Source organism: Passer montanus, unplaced genomic scaffold (assembly GCF_014805655.1).
Source record: "Passer montanus isolate IOZ18808 unplaced genomic scaffold, ASM1480565v1 scaffold89, whole genome shotgun sequence".
NCBI lineage: Eukaryota > Metazoa > Chordata > Aves > Passeriformes > Passeridae > Passer > Passer montanus.
In genome coordinates this window covers 738,081-758,327 of record NW_024374256.1, presented here as the reverse complement: position 1 = coordinate 758,327, position 20,247 = coordinate 738,081, and the positions used below count along the sequence as shown (strand labels likewise).

Sequence of the window (20,247 nt, the reverse complement as noted above, 5' to 3'; positions counted from 1 at the left end):
TTCACACCCTCCCTGGAGGGCGGAATAGGCACCAACAGCCCCAGCAGGAACCTGCAGCCAGCCATCCCAGGGGGATAAAATGTCAGGGCAGGGAGCTGGTGACAGGGTGACAGAAACACCCCGGGCTGGAAGGACAGATAAGGGGACCTGGCGGCAGGAGAACAAGCAAAGGGCACTCGCTATCAGCCCCGGCGGGGCCGTGCCAGGATTGGAGCAGCCCGACCAGCTCGTCCCTTCAACACCGCTATTTTTAGCCGTGGTCGCTGACACCTCTGTCACCAGTGCCTAAAATGGTCCCCCCTGAGCACAGCCAGGGCCAGCCAAAGCCGCCGGGGCCACCAAGGAGGCCGTGACCCAAGGGGGCGGGCGTGGAGCCGCAGCCTCCCGCTGCCAGGAGCAGCTCCCGGGAGATGCTCCAGCTCCGTGTGCCTGGCCCGGCCCCTCGCCACCAGGGCTCACAGGGCTGCCTGCACCCACCAGGACCTTTTTTTGGGAATCGCTGCTGTCCCCGGGTGCTGGTGCTCAGGGGATGTCTGGGTGGGGATGGAGGCGTGGGAGCTCCCGCTGGGGATGAGCCTTTGGCTGCTGGGCTGGAGCAACGCGCCAGGGGGCAAAGGTTTTGGATCCACGGAGCAAACCCACCCTGCTCCCTGCCTGGAGATGGCTTTTTGGAAAAAGCTGCCTGGTTTTCCCAGCCCTGCCCGCGGGGGGGGATCTCCCTGGCCTGGCTCTCCCCCGTTCCTGCAGCCCGGGCTCCGTTCCCGGGGCTGTGCCCAGAGCCGGGCTGGCAGCGCTGTGGGCGCTGGGGCTGGGCCATGATCCCCCCTGCAGGACAGCAGAGCAGGGCAGGGCGCGTCCCAGGACCTTCTGGGGCTGCCAGAGAGCTGGGGAGACACTTTGGATGAGGACATGGGGAGACAGGATGAGGGAGAATGGGTTTAAACTGAAGAAATGTGGATTTCCATTGGATGTTGGGAAGAAATCCTTCCCTCAGAGGGTGGTGAGGCCCTGGCACCGGTTGCCCAGAGAAGCTGTGGATGCCAGGGAGGATAAATGAGGGGAAATGTGCTCCTAATGGAAGCTTGGCTTCCCCAACCTGCGCTGGCTTTCGCTGGGAATTGGAGCACGAGTGGACATTGCTGGAGTTCGGGTCCATCCTGACGGGGATGCGTTTGTCCCAGGGGAACACTTCTGGTGGGGACGGGATGGGGACAGGGACAGTTGTGGTGCTGAGCAGGTGCCACGAGAGGGCGTGGAGGGCTGTGAGTGCCACCAGAGGTGACCCGGTGGCCGATGTCCCCTCCTGGGCGCCCTAATGGCATCACCGCCTTCCCCGGGGCCACCTGGTGCTCCTTCCCTCCAGGTTTGGGGGGTGTGATGGGCACCTCTGCCACCTGAGCCCCCGGAATGTCCCCAGCCCACCTCCCTGCGGGGTTTGACCTCCACGGGAGGACCAGCTGCTTGAAGCCCACCAAGTGCACGCAGAGAGTTTCCTCAGTGCCAAACCTACAAATCCTTAAGTGCCACCTGGGGCACTTTGTCACCCAGTGTGAGCCGGCCGGGGGGCGCTGGGGCCACCCCGCGTGGCAGGGCTGCGGTGCTGGGGGCTTGTCCTGCCGGCTGCACAAACAGGCCCCGCTTCCTCCAGGTGCGGCTGGGAATCATTAGGAGCTCCCTGCGCCGGCCGAGTGTGGGAACTGGAGGAGAAAGCTGGAGAGAAGCCTTCTTTCATCTCCCCACTCCCTCCTCCCCCCGCGTCTGCCAAGCCTGGCTTCCTCTTGAATCCTTTAGCTTGTGCCAAGCGAGGGAGAAGAGGAGGGGGGAAGAAAGAGAAAAAGGGAAAGAAAAAAAAAGGAAAAAAAAAAAAAAGAAAAAGAAAAAAAAGCAACAACCGCAGGAATGTGTCCAGGGATCTGGCTTCATTCAGGCTCTGAGCCCTGAATACCCCGGCTCCACTCGGGGAGCTGCAGGGAGGGAGGGAGGCCGTGGCAGCAGTGGGAAAACAAACAGGGAAGTGCTGTGATGGGGTGACAAAGGGCACCAGGGAGGGGGACACGTCCCCTGCCGTGCTGCCGGGGCTTTGGGAGCACCCCGGGGTAGGGTGCCAGGGTCCCACGCTGCTGTGTCTGGGTGAATTTGGGTGAATCCTGGTGGATCTGGGTGAATCCTGGCTGTGCTCCATCCCGGGATGGGGACACGGTGCCCAGCCCTGCACATTCCACCTCCGTGGGGACGCGGTGCCCGTGTGCCAGCCTGTCCCTCCCACAAAGGGGACTGCTGGCAGGGACACTCCGGGAGCCTTTTCTCCACCACCTCGGGAAAAGGATGCTTTTTTGACTCGCTGCCGACTTTATTCCCAGCAAATTAATAATTTCCTCTTGTGGCAGCAGCCTTGGCGTGCTGGTGGCTCCCACTGCCCTCGCAGCCGCCTCCCGGAGGGTCGGCTCCGCACCTCCCTCCCTCCATCCCCGTCCTCCTGCGCTCCTTCCAGCTGTGCCGAGCGGGCAGATCCAGCCCAGCTGTGCCGGCCTCGGAGCAGGGCCCGCTGCGAGCTGATGCTGCGAGCGCCGGAGGGGCCGGGGGAGCGCCTTGGGTGGCGGCGAGGGAGCGCAGCCCCCGCGGGGAGCTCTCGCTGCCTCTTGGCTCCGCAGCAGCTCTGGGGAAAACGGGGGAAAAACAGCGGGGGAGCGGCCAGCACACGCCGGACTCCGTCCTGGAGATGCGGGGCAGCTGCTGGACAGTGCCGGGGCCGGGTGGGAGCGCTGGGCACGCCGGCAGCGAGCTGGGGTTTGTCACCCGAGTCCTCGCCGCGCATCCCGGTGCGCTGCTTTCAGCTCTCCCGGGGCTGTCCGTGTGTCCGGCCGCGGCACAGACGCCTGTCCCGAGCGCGGGCACGCACCGTGGCACTCGCTATCGGCGGATCTGCCGGGGACGCCAGCCATTCCTCGGCAGCGATTGTGTTTTGTTCCTTATTTATACCCCCGGGGTGGTGCCACAGGTGGGCGATTGTTCCAGCTGCCAGCCCGAGAGGCGCAGGAACGAGGCTGAACTTCCTGCTATTCAGCCGGAGAAAGCGAGCATTCAGCAGCAGCTGCTGGGCGCAGGAAAAGGCAGGAAAAGCTGCCGGGTGCCATGGGCACGGCGCGTTCCAAAGCACCTCTGGCTGTCACTGCTCTCTCCCGAGTTTGTTTTTTAGGAGGAGATCTCCTGATCAAAGCAGCTCCAAGGAGAAGTCGGATGAGGAGGAGCTGGGGGGGTGAGTTTGGAGAAAAGGGGGCTCAGGGGGGACCTCGTGGCTCTGCACAACTCCCCAACAGGAGGGGACAGCCAGGGGTCAGGATCTGCTCCCAGGGAACAGGATGTGAGGAAACAGCATCAGGTTGTGCCAGGGGAAGTTTAGCTTGGATAATAGGGAAAAAAAATCTTCACTGAAAGGTGGTCAGGCACTGGAATGAGCTGCCCAGGGCAGTGGTGGAATCACCACCCCTGGAAATGTTCAAAACCACACAGATGTGGTTTAATGGGGAGCATGGCAGCGCTGGGTTAATGGTTAGACTCCATTTAAGGGTCTCTCTCAGGTGGGGGACACTCCAAGCGGGGAGAGGCCGTGCCAGGAGGCAAAGCCAGGAGCTCCAAGTGCCAGAGGGAGCAGCTTCACCCCTGCCCTGAGCTCTGCGTGATCCCTGCCCCTGGGGCCTCTGTGGCCGAGGGCTGGTGGCTTTGGAAGCCCTCTGGATGTGCACACACCTCCTGTGTGCTGGAAGGGCCAGGGAATGATGCCTTCCCCTGCTGCCTGGGAGCCTCCTTGTCCCTGTTTCCCCAGGGATGTCTGCACTCCCTCCCGGAGGCCGGCAAGGGAGGGAGCAGTGTGTGCTCCTGTGAGCCCCACATCGGGAACAAACCTCTCTCTCCCTCCTCCCCTCGCTGCCTGGGCCCCCCTGAGGCATTCAGGGCCTTGTGGAATCCCCTGCAGCACCCGGGGTGCAGTGAGGGCTTCAGGGTCTCCACGTGCCAGGAGCCCAAGGCCATCCCTGCTCCATTTCCCTCCCTCCTCTCCAGCTGGAGAAGAGTCTCCCGCTGCCACCTCCCCTGCCCCTTCCCCATCTGTGCCATCTGTCCCCAGCACAGTGACACCCTCACTGCTGGCTTTGCTGCTCGAGATCCTCCCGTGCACCCCTGAGCTCTCTGTTTTTAATTTCCCAGGGCTCAGGGTGTCTCCCGGGCTGGCTGTGATCATCAGGAGCAGTTGGAATCCCTTTGGCACGGCTGCACACGCGGAGAGCCCCAGACGCCTCCAGGCACGCCAGACCCGCAGCTCCATCACCCCCGGGGTGGGACAGGGCCTCGGGGGGACATCCTGAGCACATCTCCCTGACAGAGGGACAGCTGGGGGGTCAGGCTCTGCTCCCAGAGGAAACAGCACCGAGGTGTGCAGGCTGCACACACAGAGAGCCCCAGACGCCTCCAGGCACCCCAGACCCGCAGCTCCATCACCCCCGGGGTGGGACAGGGCTGAGCCCAGCACCCCGCACGGACCGAGAGGGGAGGTGACGCTGCAGCCGAGGCACTCGGCAGCAATCAGCCCCTTTTGGGAGCTCGCCCTGAAAGCTGCAGAGGTTTTTCCGTGCGTGCCGATGCTTTGGAAGCGGCGGGGGTTGGACGTGCCAAAGGAGCGGCCACGTCTGAGCGAGGCTCGGTGCCTCGTGTCACCTCCAGGAGGCTGCGAGGGCTCGGGGCTGATGTCTGTGAATGTTAAAGGCACTTGTGTAGCCAAGCAGCACAGGCACATGCTGTCACTGCCTCTGCAGTGCCATCTGGCCAGCAGCGACGCAGCTAGAACCAGGGCTGTGTGCAGGAGAACATTTTACAACAGAAAGCAATTAACAGAATAAAGCCCTTTTTAAAATCCAGTAATTAAAAACAGTCCCTCCCCCTTGTTTTCCTTTTAAGCTGAAAGTTGCTGTTTACTCATTTGCTTTACAAAGTGTGCCTTGTTGTGGCTTCAGAAGAAATGAAAGTTTGAAGTGGTTAGAGAAGAAAGGCTTTGGGGCTGCTGCGTTCCAGGCAGGGCGGAGGGGCAGGGGCTCTCCAGCCCGGCTTGTTTGTATTTGTTCTTGTCTACTCACAAGATCGCTAAACACACATTTAACAAGTGGTGAAACTGTCTACCAGCCTGATCTCTCCCAGGGTTCATGAGAAGAGGCCTGGCACATTAGCATTGCTGGGGGAAGGGGAGGGGAGGACAGGCCTTTTGAAGGGTTGGTGTTTTGGGGCTGAGCAGGGAAGGGCTCCTTGGCAGGCCAAGTCCCAAACAAAGGCATTGTGTTCCCCGGAGCCCTGGGGACTGGCCCCGGGGGAAGGCCAGGACCTTGCCTCGCCAGCCACGGGTTTTCCCATCCCAGCTCCTCTCGTTTCCTAGCAGGAGTGCAGCCCTAGGGCCATGCAAGGCTTTCCAGAGGCCAGAGGTGGGAGCGGGGCTGGCACCTCAGGGCTGGCTCATCCCATCCCTGAGAGTGACAGCCACGAGCCCAGGGCTGCAGGATGGTCACGGGGACCATCCTGTGCCACAGCAGCTCACCTGTGCCCCACCACCCTCACCTTGTCCCCACCACCCTCACCTTGTGCCCACCACCCTTATCTTGTCCCCATCACCCTCACCTTGTGCCCACCACCCTCACCTTGTGCCCACCACCCTTATCTTGTCCCCACCACCCTCATCTTGTCCCTATCACCTTCACCTTGTCCCCACCACCCTCACCTTGTCCCTATCACCCTCACCTTGTCCCCACCACCCTCACCTTGTGCCCACCACCCTTATCTTGTCCCTATCACCTTCACCTTGTCCCCACCACCCTCACCCTGTCCCCACCACCCTCACCTTGTCCCTATCACCCTCACCCTGTCCCCACCACCCTTATCTTGTCCCCATCACCCTCACCTTGTGCCCACCACCCTCACCTTGTCCCCACCACCCTCACCTTGTGCCCACCACCCTCACCTTGTGCCCACCACCCTTATCTTGTCCCCATCACCCTCACCTTGTGCCCACCACCCTCACCTTGTCCCCACCACCCTCACCTTGTGCCCACCACCCTTATCTTGTCCCTATCACCTTCACCTTGTCCCCACCACCCTCACCCTGTCCCCACCACCCTCACCTTGTCCCCATCACCCTCACCTTGTGCCCACCACTCTCTCTGGGTACAAAACACCAGAAGGAGCAGCCCGGTGACTTGGTAACAACTCTTCACTCCTCTCTGGGTGGCCACAGGGGAGCCCTGACCTCAGGGGCTCCTGGACACGCAGTGACCCCATCAGGGTTTGGTGCAATATCAATTTTCACTCGTTGTGGCTTCTCTGCAAAGCGAGTGCCCAGTGCAGCAGCGCCACTATGGGTGGGGAAACTGAGGCACGTCAAGGGCCCAACCCACTGGCGGTGTCTGATGCTAAACCACCAGGAGGTTCTGCTGATTCCAGAGCAGGATGGCGGTCCTGTCCCTCAGCCCCAGTGCCCTGGTGACACAGAGTGGCAGGCTCGAGGGGACAGCTGCAGCTGCAGGGTGTCCCAGCAGGTGCAGCCTCATGGAGCCCCATCCCACGGGATTGCAGGGCTGAGCCACATTCCCAGACCCGCCGTGGGGCAATAGGTGTGAGGACACAGCCCTGCCAGGGTGGTGAGGGCAGCGCCGAGTTCCAGCTCCAGGATCTGCCCTGTCCCTGCCTGGGGAAGGGTGAGGCCACGGGTTTGTGGGAAAATGTTGTTTTTCCCTCCCCTGGACTGCCCGTGGCCGTCGGCTGGGCGGGCTCTGGATCGCGTGGGCCGGGGAAGTGGAGGGGAGTTTGCAATTGTGGTGCCTCTGGCTTGGAGCAGAGCCACGGCAAACAATCCTCTGCTGGCCCTGCTCCAGCTCTGACAGAGCACGGAGGTGATGCCGCAGTCATCCCTGCGCGCTTTCATCCCAAAGCACCTCCCGAAAGCCCTGCCCGCTCCTCCGCCGGGATGGATCTGCTGAGGCACACAGCGAGGCAGCCTGTCCACAGCCACGAGTCCTTCCAGCAGCCCGGGGAGGCCTCTGCTTTTGGAAATGACAGCTGTGGCTCTGGCAGGCGCGGTGGGACCTGAGCTTGGGAGGTGATGTTGACTGAAGATGTGAGGACAGGGCATTCCAGGCATGCACGGGGTTAAATCAGAGGTGTCAGTTCACGGGGAGGTAACAGATAAGCCCTGCTCCTCGGCTGCCTCTGGCTCTCCAGAAGCCTTGCCCTCCCTCCCACATTCCAGCTGCTGCAGCTTTTCACAGCTGGCCGCTCTCCTGGGACATTTCCCAGAGCTGGGAAGGCAGAGGGGAGGGAGCAGCGTGGTCCCAGCGTGGGGGGGGGCGCTGGTGGCTGGGCTGACCATTGCCCCTCCAGGGACACTGAGTCTGGAGCCCTTCACCCCCCAGGACAAGGCTGGCACGGGCCAAGCCAGGCAATCCCAGGTCCCTGGCAGGGATCCACCCTCAGTGCTGGCCCGGAGAGTTTTTCCTGCTGCAGGGAAGGGACATCAATCTTTGCAGCTCGCTTATTCCTTGGCCTCTGAAGCAGGGTAGCCAATTAGTGCTGGGTGTGATGGATGGCTTAGCCCCGTCCTCGTGACACCCATCCTCTGGAAACAGCTCCCACCACGGAGAGGCACAGCCAGCCCGAGCAGGGGACAGCTCTCACTGCTCCTGGGTCCCTGAGGGTCTCACAGGGGTCCCAGGGACAGCTCTCAGCAGCTCCCGAGTCCCTGAGGGTCTCACAGGGTTCCAGGGACAGCTCTCAGCAGCTCCTGAGTCCCTGAGGGTATCACAGGGGTCCCAGGGACAGCTCTCACTGCTCCTGGGTCCCTGAGGGTCTCACAGGGGTCCCAGGGACAGCTCTCACTGCTCCTGGGTCCCTGAGGGTCTCACAGGGGTCCCAGGGACAGCTCTCACTGCTCCTGAGTCCCTGAGGGTCTCACAGGGGTCTCAGGGACAGCTCTCAGCAGCTCCCAAGTCCCTGAGGGTCTCACAAGGGTCTCAGGGACAGCTCTCAGCAGCTCCTGAGTCCCTGAGGGTCTCACAGGGGTTCAGGGACAGCTCTCACCAGCTCCTGAGTCCCTGAGGGTCTCACAGGGTCCCAGGGACAGGGACAGACATTGCAGCAATGCTTGCTGTGATTGCAGAGGGGACACAGCCCTGAGCACGGGACCAGCGCTGTTAATTCAGGGCTTGGGGAGAGATTTCCTCTGATAATTCCCTGGCTTGGCTGTGGCAAAGCCTGGAGCTCTCCAGGGAAGAGCAAATCAGCTGTGGGCAGAGGTTGGTCACCCACTGCTTGTGGCTCTGCTCTCGGGGTCACTGTACCGTGGGAATTGGCTGCAAAGACACGCAGAGAGAGGCCAGGAGGGGCAGAGCCCCCATTTCTGCACCCCAGCTCTCCCTGCCTGCCGTGGGGGAGGTCTGGCTGCTCCCTCCCGTGGGACAGGGGTGACACTCCCAAAATCCAGCTCCCCACACGCCCATTTCATCCTCCCTTGTTGTCTCCACTGAAGCAGCCCGTGAGGGGTCTCTGCTCCATCTGGGGGGGCTCAGATGTCCCCCACAATCCCCCCTGGGATCCCTGGGGTCGATTAGAAGCGACTCTCCAGGAGCACAGGCTGCAGAAGGGATCCGGTTACAGGAGAAGTGGGTTTTGGGGCCCCCGCTCTGTTCATAATGAAGTGTAATCCTAGAAAAACATGTTGCCAATTACACTTCAATTGAACCCAGATAATGATGCTTAGACAGGGCCCAGAAAAGATGGAGTCTGGACAGTGAATTCCTTTCTAATGGAGAAGAAAAGTGTTCCTCTGTGGCAGGTCTGGGCTCGGCTTGGTTCAGGCTCGCTGTGATATGAGCAAGAGCCTGAAACAACCAATCTCAGGATCCCATTGAAATGGTTTTATCAGTGGAAAGAGTATTAATCTCTCAAAAACACATGTTTATGGGAAGTTTGGTTTGGAGATGTATGTGTTTCTAACTGAAATCCCTGTGGAAAGGGAGGAGGAGCGGGTCTCAAAACTGCTAAAATAACTTTCCTAATTCTTCTGGTTCAAAGTAACTTTTCATTTGGAAATGTAAGCTAATAACAGCTCGGCTTCTTGACCACTTCTCATAGTGAAAACAAACCACCAGAATTAGAGTAACGACGTGCTGTGACCTAAAGCAAAGGTTTTACTCCCTTTTTTCAGTTTACAAACACTGCCAAGATGTCAGTGCTCCACTCCAGCCCGGGATGGCCGGTTCAGGTCCCTGCTGCTTCACTTCAGAAGGGAGGATGGCGTGCTTCCATCCCAAAAAACTGCTCGGGGTGGGTGGGGGGGTCCGTGTTTTGCTCAGCTGGGGCAGGCGTGGGCGAAGGGCAGGCAGGAGCTGGGATTTGGCTTTTCGGGGAATTGCAGACACCTCGGTGGGTGAGCTGGCAGAGATGGCTGAGGGAGATAGGGAGCAGCCCAGGAGGCCACGGGCGGCTTGGCCGGCCCGGGCTCTTATCGCTGCCGCGGTCTCTGCAGAAGGGCTTTGGGAAACCCACGTGCTGCCAGATCTCAGCGCTGATTATTTTCCTCAAAATAAAAGGCATTATTTTCGTACTGGGAACCTCCACTCGAGCGCTCTCCCTCCTCCCCTCTCTCTGTCTCTCTCCCACACGCACACGTTTTTGCTGCCTTGGGGGATTTTAGCAGCGCAGGGCTCTGAAAAACAGATTCCTGCAGGAGCAGGGAAAGGGAGATGCTTGCTCGATGCTGGGCTGTGGGTTAAAGTTTCCAGCTTTGTGAAAAGAGACCAGAAATCAGCGATTGAGTGTTACAAAGCCTAAAGCTGGGCTTGGGCCGTTTTGCCTCGCAGGGTAGGTGTCAAACGCCCTGGCAGCGCCGTGAGCTGGCGCTTGCAGGGCTCCGAGGCTGTGGGAGCGTGGCAGGGGGCCGAGCTCCCGGCGGGACCACGGCGCTGCCGTGCCAGGCCTGGCCCCAGCGCGGTGCCACCGCTGCCACCCCGGCCCTTGCCATGGCCGCTGGTGGATGCCAGCCCTTTGAGTGGCGTCCCCGAGGAGCTCCGCGCTCCCAGCCAGCCGCCCTCCATCCAAACGCCGAGGCTGCCGAGTGCCCGGGCAGACATGTGTGTGCGTGTGGGGCTGGATGTTGATTTTTCCCTGAAACAACTCAAGGCTTTATCAGTCCCATCTCTTTCCCACGGTTTTCTGTTGCCAGTGAGGTCACTGGTCCCTTTAAACTGGGGCTGAGGCCAATGTGCAGCGGGTGGAAGGGGGGCCGTGGGCAGGAGGGGGGGACATGAGACGGTTCACACAGACTGTTCCTTTTACAGGAAGACTTGGGATTTCGACCAGCGAGCGGGAGGAGGCGGGGGGGCGAGGAGGGGGGGCCCTGGGAACCGGGGAGCGCCGGCGCGGCCGCGTAATCCGTCACTCCCGGGAGATGGTGGCTCATTAACCCATTACCCGGGAGGTGGGGACGTGCCGGGAGGGAGCCGGGCGAGGAGAGCCGGGGGTGGGAAAGGCACAGCGGGCAGGGGAGGAGCCGTGCGGGGCCGGAGCGGCGCAGCCCGGGCAGGGACGGAGCGCTGCCCCGAGCGCGGCGGGCAGGGACGGCGGCGGCCACCGGGGCCACGCGTGGGGCAACCTCGGCGAGCGCAGCGGCCTCTCCCCGCGGCAGGATGAAGCGGCTGTGCGAGGAGAGCTCGTCCGACACGGAGTCTGACGGCACCATCGACGTGGGCCGGGAGGAGGAGTACAGGTGAGGGCAGGCTCCGTGCCACGCGGGTTTTTGGGGTCCCGGCGCCGCTCCCCGCGAGCTGCTCGGGGGGCAGCGCTCGGTGTCTGCCCGGCACGGCACGGGAGGGCACCGGGTGTGCCACGGGAGGGCACCGGGTGTGCCACGGGGCACGGCACGGGAGGGCACCGGCGCTGCCACCGCCGCACCGGGAGTCCCTCGCACCTCGCCTAACCCCTCCGGGTCGCGCTGGTCCTGCGGGGACCGGCAGGATGACCCCAGTGCCGGCCAGGGCTGGTGCTGGCCGTGGGGCTGACCCCGCGAGGAAGCCGAAGTGGCCATACAAGTGTTAAAGCTGCGTTAGGAGCTTCGGGAGAATCCCATCAAAGCCAGCGCCGTGGTCTTCTCCTGCCAGGCGGGAGAAGGGCAGCGGGAGCCCGTTCTGTTCTCCGCACCCCGAGATGGGGCAGCCCCCCCAGAGCAGAGGCACCCGCACCCCCTGCGCTCCCGGCAACCCGGGGGCTGCCAGGGAATGTGGAAGAATCGAGAGGTTTTGCATGAGAAAAACGCTTCTGCGGTGCTGATGCGCTCGCGAGGCAGCAGCTGGGGCTGCGATGCGCTAGGGAGGGAGCCCGAGCGGGGAAGGGCTGCCCCGGTGCCCCCCGGCAGCTCGGCAGGCTCTGTCCCACCGCTGCTGAGCTGCACTCGCGGCTCTGGGCTCGGCTGTTTGTGAGGGAATGGTGAGGACAGGACGGTGTGCGGTTCCCCGGGCGATGCCCTCGGGCTCCCCTGGCACCGGGCATCCCCAGGGTTGCCAGGCTGGGTCAGCCCTCCCAGGCTCCGAGGGTGCAGACGGCACAGGGGATGAAGGAAAGGCTCTGTTATTTGTTCCCATCCAAAAATCAGCTGCTTTTGAACTCTTGTTTCAGTAGCCAAGTGTTTTCCCTCCCTCGGCGTCCAGTGAGGCCTTGGATTAATTCATTCCCTCTTGCTCTTTGGTATCCTGAGTGGAGAAACTGCCTGGCTGGTGCCAAGCTCAGCTTCTCATGGGACTAAATTCATGAATCTGCTTCTGACACAGTCGCAGCAGAGTCGGGCACGTCTTACACAAAACATCCTGCAGAAATTCCCTGAGCCCTTATGCATTTCCAAGTGCATCAGTATTTCAGTATTTCAGCTGCTTCCCTGCTGCAGCTGGAATGGATCCCACCTCTTCACATCAGTGCAGCGCAGAGTCCATAGGACCCTGAGGGATAAAGTACTGGAATTTTTGTCACAATATTTTATTTCGGTGACCGGTAATGATGAACTTTAATCTCTCTCTGGTGCTGCTAATGTGTTTGCCTTCTGGAGCCAGTGGTGGAACCAGGCTGGCTGTGATCTGGTGGTATTTGTATAGGTGGATGTTGTTCCTCATGCCACGCAAATCTACGGCCAGAAGAGCTGTTCCTGCCCCGCTGAGGTCACACCCCGAGTAATGCCATCCTGCATGGGATGCTGGTGCACCCAGAAAAATCAAACATTTCCAGGTGGGGAGTGAGGAGGAGGAGGAGTGATTAGAGCAGAGAGAAGCTGCCTGGCTGGGGTTCCCAGCCCATTACCCATGGGTTGAGCGGTTTGGGCAAACCAGTTTCCCTGCAGCGAGGGGATGAGTCACGCCGGGTGTGAGGCTTGGATCAGAGCGTGGAGCAAGTTTAGGCTCCGGGGTCACTGCAGAAGTGCAGGACCTGCTCAGCTCACAGCCAAAGTTGTGCTGTGGATGGTGAAACCAAGCAAAGAGCAATGCAGAAATTTTAATCGCCGGAGAATATACTCACGCCATGTTTAATGCGGTGCAAATCCACCAGATGTATTTCGAAAATACATTTTGCAGTGAGATGGGTGTTGATATCCACATCTGGACTTGAAGCTCACCGAGAGTAACGCATCCAGACAGCTCTACAAAGAGAGTTTCAAAAATCACTATTCCTCTTTGGGTGCCTACTTTGCATTTTCAGGTGAATGCAGCACCTACCCCCTGCTCCTAAAGCACCCTGGTGTCCACACAGAGCCTGTTTTCACACCAAAACTGCTCATTCTCTGTGTCTGTGTAGCTGGCGACGCGTGTTAGTACTTGTGGAGCCAGCCAGCAGCTCTGCCCAGAGAGAGCCCACCCAGCAGACATTCAAATAGGGGACCTGTATGGAGATGAGCAGAGCAGGCAGTAGAAGAACGTGTTATTGTGTGAAACCACTTCTGAAAGCACCTCGCTTGGGCCTATTTTTAATAGGCTGCGCTGGGTCGGCTCGCTGCAGACAGCACTGTCTGTGCAGGAAAATCCTTAATGGACTCTTATTAAAACACTTCGTCAAACTGAAAAATATTTGGATTGGGGTGAACCCAAGTGCCCCTTTTGCAGATTTGGGTGTCTGACAGCAGCCCTGCTCCCTGCGGCGCGCCGGGCTGGCCGGGATTGCAGGCGTGCTCACATCCCTGCTCCGAGTTTCGTAAGGCACAGACACAGCCCTGAGCCAGCTGCCCTCGCCAGAGGGACAAACCCTGCTCGGGGGAGGTGGGAGGGGGCCCAGCCAGCCTCGTCCCCCTCCTCAGCCACGGGGTCTTGCTGCAGGGAGTTTCCCACGCCTGGTTATCCGTGGTTGTGGAGACTTCACCTCCGTGGGGACCTAAGGGTTGAACTTTGCCTCCCTCGGCATGTCTGGTGCTGACCTTTGGGCAGGCATGGGGGGTTTGTGGGGCCCTGTTCCTGAGACTGTCCCCACGATGTCCCTGGTCCCCTGAGCAGAGCTGTGAGCCAGCAGGAGGGTCCCTGCTCTGTCACCTCCTGCCAGGTGTCCTCCCTGCCCAGCTCCTCTCTGAATGGTTCAGGGGTGTCCGTGAGTTCAGAACGTCCCAGCCCACCCCGAAAATTGTGGTTTGGGAAGCGACTCTGTGGGAAGCCCTCAGAAACCACATCAGTGCCACCGCTGGCCTCACCCTGAGGAGCAGCCAGCCCTCCCTGGGTGGCAGCTCAGATCCCAGAGCTCAGATCCCTCCTGCTATCACGGCTCTGAGATGCAAAGCCCTGCAGACAGGGCAGGCTCAGGCACGAGAGACGGGAGGTTCACACACGGAGGAAAAAAGGCCATGACTCCAGAGCTCAGATCACTGCTTTTCCAGCCCTGTGGAGATGCCATCACAGGCTGGGACAGAAGAATTGTGCCTGGGAGAGGATGGACAGTTTGGTGCAGAAATCTGTCCCAGGCTGGTGGGAGATTCTTGGAGGGGAGAGAGTGGGATTCAAGTCTCTGCTTTGCTCCCCATCCCCAATTCCTGAGCTCTGTGTTGTGGGTAAAAATGAGATGTGAACCACAGAAGACATTTTTTGGGGTGGGGGGAGGAAAATGCAGATGGCAAACGTGTGTAGAACATATGTGCAACAGAGGTTGCTCTCCAGCCAGAAATGATCCCTTCTCCTTCCTTTCCAGCCATGTTTCCAGGTCTGTGTCTCCCACCACGACATCTCAGATACAAGCCAGGAAGAAGAGGAGAGGGGTGAGTGTCCTTTATGGTGATCAGTGTCCCCTGCTCAGGCTGGCCCTGTGTGCACTGGGGCCAATCCTTACTGTTGAAACCACCTTTACACTGCTCCTGCTCCACCTCCCGCAGAACCCTCCCCAAAAGCCAATTTTCTCTCCAGACATTTGGCAGAAAAGGGGAGAGCAGTTTCACCTGGGCTTATCACACCAGTCCACGTTTCTTCACTCACCTCCTGCGCCCCAAAACATTGACACACACAGCCCTTCCAAAGCACCTGGAGGGCTGTAGATCTGTGAGCTGTGGCTGTGAGTGACTGTGGTTTCTTCTGTCTGCTTGGGCATCTCCCCCAGATCATCGAGAAGCGGCGCCGTGACCGCATCAACAGCAGCCTCTCGGAGCTGCGGCGCCTGGTGCCCACGGCCTTCGAGAAGCAGGTGAGGGTCTGGGTGAGCCCCTGGTGCCCCCTGGGAGGCCGCAGCCCTTGGGGTGCAGCCCCCAGAATGAGGATATTCGGAGCAAGGCTTTGCCTTTCTTATCCTCCTCACGCCGGGAGTAAGTAGGTGATGGAAATGGGGTGGTGAAATGATATTAGCAAATATTCAGGAGCCCTGGGGAGGATCGGATCAGTCTAAGGAAGTGTTTTGTAGATATGAGGAAGCACAGAAATGGGGATTTTTTTAAAGCTGCATCGGGAAGGAGCTCTTTTTTTCTGTTCACTTGATGTAAGAAACAGAGCCCTGGTGGTTGCCCTGAGCCATTCTGAGCACTCCTGGGCTTCAGGGAGGTTTCAGGGAGGAAACCATTGGTCAGACCCTAGCTCCTGAGAGGCACAAAGCCCTGGACCATAAAATGACAAATGGCTGTTCCTTTCTGCTCCAAACACAGGGGTCTTCCAAGCTGGAGAAGGCAGAAATTCTACAAATGACAGTGGATCACTTAAAAATGCTTCATGCCACAGGAGGAACAGGTAAGAGATGCTCTTACGAGCACATGGGTGAGGTGAAGGTGTAAACCTGGCAGGAAAATTCCTCACTGGAGTTCGGGGAGCTGCCTCCAGCTAGCTCTGCCTGCTTCCCAAGGGAAATACCTTTTCAGGGAGGGCAGGTGGCCATTTTCCTACAGATGGGTCAGCATCCCATGCATCCATTTGGGAGACTGGGGAGTGTGGGGTGCTGAACCCCCAGCCCCACAGGGACAGCACTGCTGGTGTCACACCCCTTGCTAAAAGCTGTTTTGTCAGAGACTCATTTATTCCTGCTCAGAAATGGAGCCTGCTTCCAGAAAACCCATATTAAACTCTTTACCTCCTCCCTGGGATACATTTCCTGCGGAGGCTGAATTCTGCATGAGGACTCTGCAAATAAACAAGGCTTTTTTTCCCCTTTCTTCTTTTTATTTTTTTTTTTTTGTGTGTGTGTCTCTTGGTTGTTATAAGAAGAGAGAGGGAGCCCTGTGAATAACCCAACAAAGGTCTTATTTGTACTGAGACCTCAGTACAGACCCTCTGTCCTGTTCCAGTTAACAGGATGGAGATCACAGCTCCAGTAAAGAAGCCTCTGGCTTGCCTACCACCCAGTTTTGGCTTGCTGGGGACATTGTTGGCATCCAGGCTTTGGTTCAGGGCTGTAACTTGGTCTGGAACATTTGTTTAGATATTCAGTTTGACTGCACTGCAACAAAGGGCTGCATTGTCACGAGAGACCCCATCAAGCACAGTGGTCCAGCACTTCACTGTGCTGTGACATTCTCTGCTTTATTGCTTATGGTCTCATGAAGCTGCAAGTTGGGAGCAGAAGCCTGAAAATCAGCGGTTGGTTGCCGATTTCTGTGGTTTTGAGCTTCCTCAGGCCAGCTGCTTTGGTTCTGCCACTGCCCCGTGACATTGCTTTAAAGGGAGTGTGAATTTTGGGAGCCAGGCAGAGGGAAGTGGTGCATTGAGGAGACACTGTCCCGAGTGGAATACCCCACTGGCAAAGGCAGCCCAACCCCAGTGCCCAGCTAGCCCACAGCCACATCTCCAGCATCACTGGTGGAATCCAATAGGAAAAAACCCCTTCCTTCCTGAGCACAGCTAATGAAACCTCCTTGTGGTCTCCCAGCAGCGAGAGGCTCGCTGACCTGGCGGGTTTATCCCACTGAGATAACTGCAGATGCCTCTCTCATGCACACCAACGTCCAGTCCCTTGGGACACCCACTTGGCTGCCTGCTTCAGGAATATCACACGGCAGCAAAGTGCCTCAAGTGAAATACACAGTGCATTAGAGAGGGTAGTGAAATCCAAGCGCATTCCTGAGCTCTGCACGGCCTTACTGTCACCCATGTCCTCTCCCCCCAGGCTTCCTGGATGCCCGGGCTCTGGCTGTGGATTACAGAAGCATCGGATTCCGCGAGTGTCTCACCGAAGTTGTCAGGTACCTGGGCATCCTCGAGGGCCAGAACGCTGCCGACCCCATCCGGCTGCGACTCCTCTCCCACCTGAATAATTACGTGGCAGAAATGGAGCCTTCGCCCGTGGCCACATCCCTGCTGCCCATCCAGACCTGGCCCTGGTCCTTCCTGCACGGCGCCGCCGGGCCCGTGCAGATCCCCAGGAGGGAGGCTGCTCCCGCTCCGCTTGTTCTGACTGCATCTTCCCTGGCTTACCCCAGCCCTGCAGTGAGGCCAGCCCCTCTCCGCCGTGTCCCCGGTGAGATGCTTCCCTCCCGCCGGAGCTTCCTGGCCAGCAGGATGGGCTCCTCCAGCCGGAGGGCCCGCGGCGCCAGCTCGGCCGCAGCCGTGCCAGCCGTGCCCAGGATGCCATCGCCAGCGGGAGCACTGAGAGAGGGCACATCCAAGAGCAGCCAAATCGCCACGTTCCTCTTCTCCCCTGCCTCTGCCGGCATCCCTGTGCCGCCAGCTTACGCGGCACCTCCCGTCTTGGGCGCCGCCGCGCAGGGACCAGGGATCAGGGTTGGGACATCCAGGATCTGCCGCTCCTGGGCGACGGAGATCGGGGCTTTCTGACCCTCCCTCCCCCTCCGGAGACAGGAGTTCTCCAGCGCTCGTCGCCCACAGGGCTGAGAACAAACTCGGTTGAAAAGGCATCTCTCCTGCTTTGCAGAAGCCAAGGATCCATAGAGAAAATTCTCTCTGCTCTTGCCTCCCTCCTTGCACCGCCCTCCTCGCCTCCCCATCACGTCCTCTCCCTCGTGCTGCCTGCAAACGTAAATCACATCCAGTTCCATGCACGAGGCCACGCTCCAGACCCTTCTGGATATGAGGGAGGGGGCACACGCAGATCCCAGCCCTGTTCCTCCTCCAGCAAGCCCCTCTGCAGAACCCAGCCTTGCTCTCCTTTGGAAAACAGCCAGCCTTGAAATCCTGTCTTTATTTCCCCGGGGACTCGGAGCTGCCAGCCAGACTTGCTCGTGCCGATTGCCTGCGACGCATCCCCCAGCTGCAGCACCTAATTTTGGTGTGGAGGGATGGACAGAGCTCACACCCCATGCCCAGCACTGCTGGCACCCTCAAGGCAGGCTCCAGCCCCCCCAGCTCCTAAGAGAACTGGCTGCCTGCTAATCCCTGTGCTTTCCTCTCCGCATTACCAGCTTTTCCCACTTATGTGCCCTTAAGGTGGAGTGAGGCAGCGGCTTAGCAGGGCTCGTTCCCACAGCCCAGCTGAGATCCTGCCGTGGCTGCAGGGCCTGTGCTGGGTTCCTGGCACAAACCCTGCTGGAGCAGCCGGCCAGGCCACCCGGGCACAGCCCCTGCCCCGCCGAGGTGTGAAGAGGTGAGACAGAGGATTTCAAAGGGACGCCTGTCACCGAGGGGAAGGCTCTGACTGCCAAAGTGAGAAGAAAATGCCTTTTCCTCTGTCAGCCTCCCTGCTGGAGCTGTCTCTCCTCCACCCCCTGCTGAACAGCCCTGACTGCAAAGGGGGAAAATGGGTTGGAGCAGCCTGAATTTGAAGTGCCTCCCTTGTTCTCCCTGAGCTCAGCATCCCTCACCCTCCCCTCCCACAATGTCTCTGTTTTCTTTCTCCAGCACTAGGTTTGGGTCTCACACCTCTCATTCCCCTCCCTGGGCCGGGACCAAAACCCACTGAGGTGTCACTGCACTTGTCCTGAGTCCTGAGAGCTCTCCCTGCTCCTAGATGACTGTCACAGCAGATCACACCTCAGCTCCTGCAGCTGGCCTCCCCTCCTCTCTTCTTTGGGCACAAAGAACAGAAGCTTGAAGCTTTCAAGCCACCCTGCCCCTGTGCCATGTCCTGTGGTGGCAGGGCAGGGTGTCCCAGTGCTCCCCCTCACCTGAACAGCTCCCTGCACTTGTGCCTTGACTTGCTGGGTACACCTGCAGAATATTCTGGACCCAGCTGCATGCCCACCCCTTGCCCATCTCTACAGCACTACAACATGGAAAGAGAGAAGAAGTGAGTGCAAAGAAAGGTAAAAAACAGGGAGAAGATCTCTTCTGAGTGGGAGAAACTCTTCCCATGCCTCGGGTCAGAGGTGCAGCCGGTTGGGCTGTGTGGATGAGCTGTTGTTTTCCTTCCTGCAGATGGTATCTGCCATGTGCATGTCAATGTATGTATCTGCCATGGTTTGGGAAGTGAGTCCCTCCCAGTTGTTTTGATGGAAGTCACGGCACTTAACACGCAGAAATGCCTCTGCTGCTTCTCACCCTTGTCCTCAAGTGCCGGAATCAGCCAGGAACAACATATTCCCTTTTAATAAAGTCACAGGAGGGAAATCCTCGTGGACCCTGGCTGTTCCTGCAGCTGGTTTGTGCACTAGAGCTCACGGCCTCACTTTACACTGTGCAGTGCTCTTAGATTCACAAGCTGTGACATCAGCAAAGGTGTCAAATAAAGTCTTTCAAACCCCTGTCCTGGTTGTGCAATGTAGTGTTGAAGTGCATCAGATCTGCTCATCCAGCCTGCCTGGATCACCGAAGGGACCTGGGAAGGTCATTGGTGAGTGAATTTGTGGCAGGTTTTGATACCTGAAAAGCTTCAGAAAAAAAGGTCAGATGAAAAATTTAAGGTGCCATCTCCTCTGATTGTTTTATAGCTCTTGATCATTCTGGCCCCAAGACTTTTTACTCTGGAAAACGAGTCAAAATCAGAGGGTATTCACCAAGACCTGCCCTGAGATTGGCAATAGAAGAAATAATTTCATTTAATGTCTACAAAAGTGTCAGGGAACAGATGGAGTCTGGCAGAGCCCCACAGCCAGACTGAGGGCTCGCCCTGGTCTCCTGACCCTTTGCAGCCAGGGCCAGAATAACCCCTGTGGCATCTCGCTGTGGGGAAATGCTTTGGACTAAACAAAGAGCCACAGCTGAGAGCCCGTCTCTGTTTTGAGGAAAGGACCAGTAAATGATCCCTCTTCGTGAAAGATGCTTGGGAGAATTTTACTGGGGAATGGTGGGAATTCAGCTTCCTTTCCCATAACTCCTTCTCGCTGCAAAATGCCTTTCAAAACCGCCCATAAATCCCTTCCTTAAGTGCTGTGTGGGGAATTGCTGGAAGGGAGCAACTGCAGCTGTGATGGAGTAATGCAGCATCCGTCTGCAAGCGGGGAGAAACTTGAAGAGCAATAATGGGGCTATTGATGCCGGCTCGCCCCGCTGGTGCCTGGGCTGCCCTGACCCGGCTGGAGGTGGCGGTGGGAGCCCAGCGCTCTGCTGTGGCCTCGGCCAGAGAGAGGAACCAAATTCCCCTCCGTGGGAGGCAGGCACACAAACCGGCCCCGCGGGCTACAGTGCTAAAACAAAACAGAGACAGTGGGAAAAAAAAAATAAAAAAGAAAAAATAAAAAAGAAAAAAACAAACCCACTTCCTGATCTCCGCGGATCAAACGGGAGCCAGGGTGGGTGGAAGGGCATCGGTTCAGGCCCGTGGGGTTTTCTCCCCACGGTGATTACAGAGCAGTAGCTCAGGACTGCAGCTTCATTTTATTATTATTTTTTTTTTTCC

At 58.9% G+C, this 20,247-nt stretch overlaps 1 protein-coding gene across 2 annotated transcripts; it reads left to right on the top strand.

Moving 5' to 3' along the window:
* The first annotated feature begins 10,417 nt into the window (after positions 1–10,417).
* HEYL (hes related family bHLH transcription factor with YRPW motif like) lies at positions 10,418–19,155 on the top strand. Of its 2 annotated transcripts, XR_005630369.1 has the most exons (6): positions 10,418–10,795; positions 14,236–14,302; positions 14,638–14,721; positions 15,173–15,254; positions 16,624–18,715; positions 18,828–19,155. XR_005630369.1 is itself a non-coding variant. In XM_039733710.1 (5 exons), exons 1-5 carry the CDS (start codon positions 10,716–10,718, stop codon positions 17,289–17,291), a joined length of 981 nt encoding a protein of 326 aa, XP_039589644.1. In that variant the 5' UTR covers positions 10,418–10,715; the 3' UTR covers positions 17,292–19,155. The 2 variants fall into 2 exon arrangements, 1 of the variants encoding a protein (XP_039589644.1); XM_039733710.1 differs by having other exon boundaries at positions 16,624–19,155.
* Positions 19,156–20,247: the final 1,092 nt, after the last annotated feature.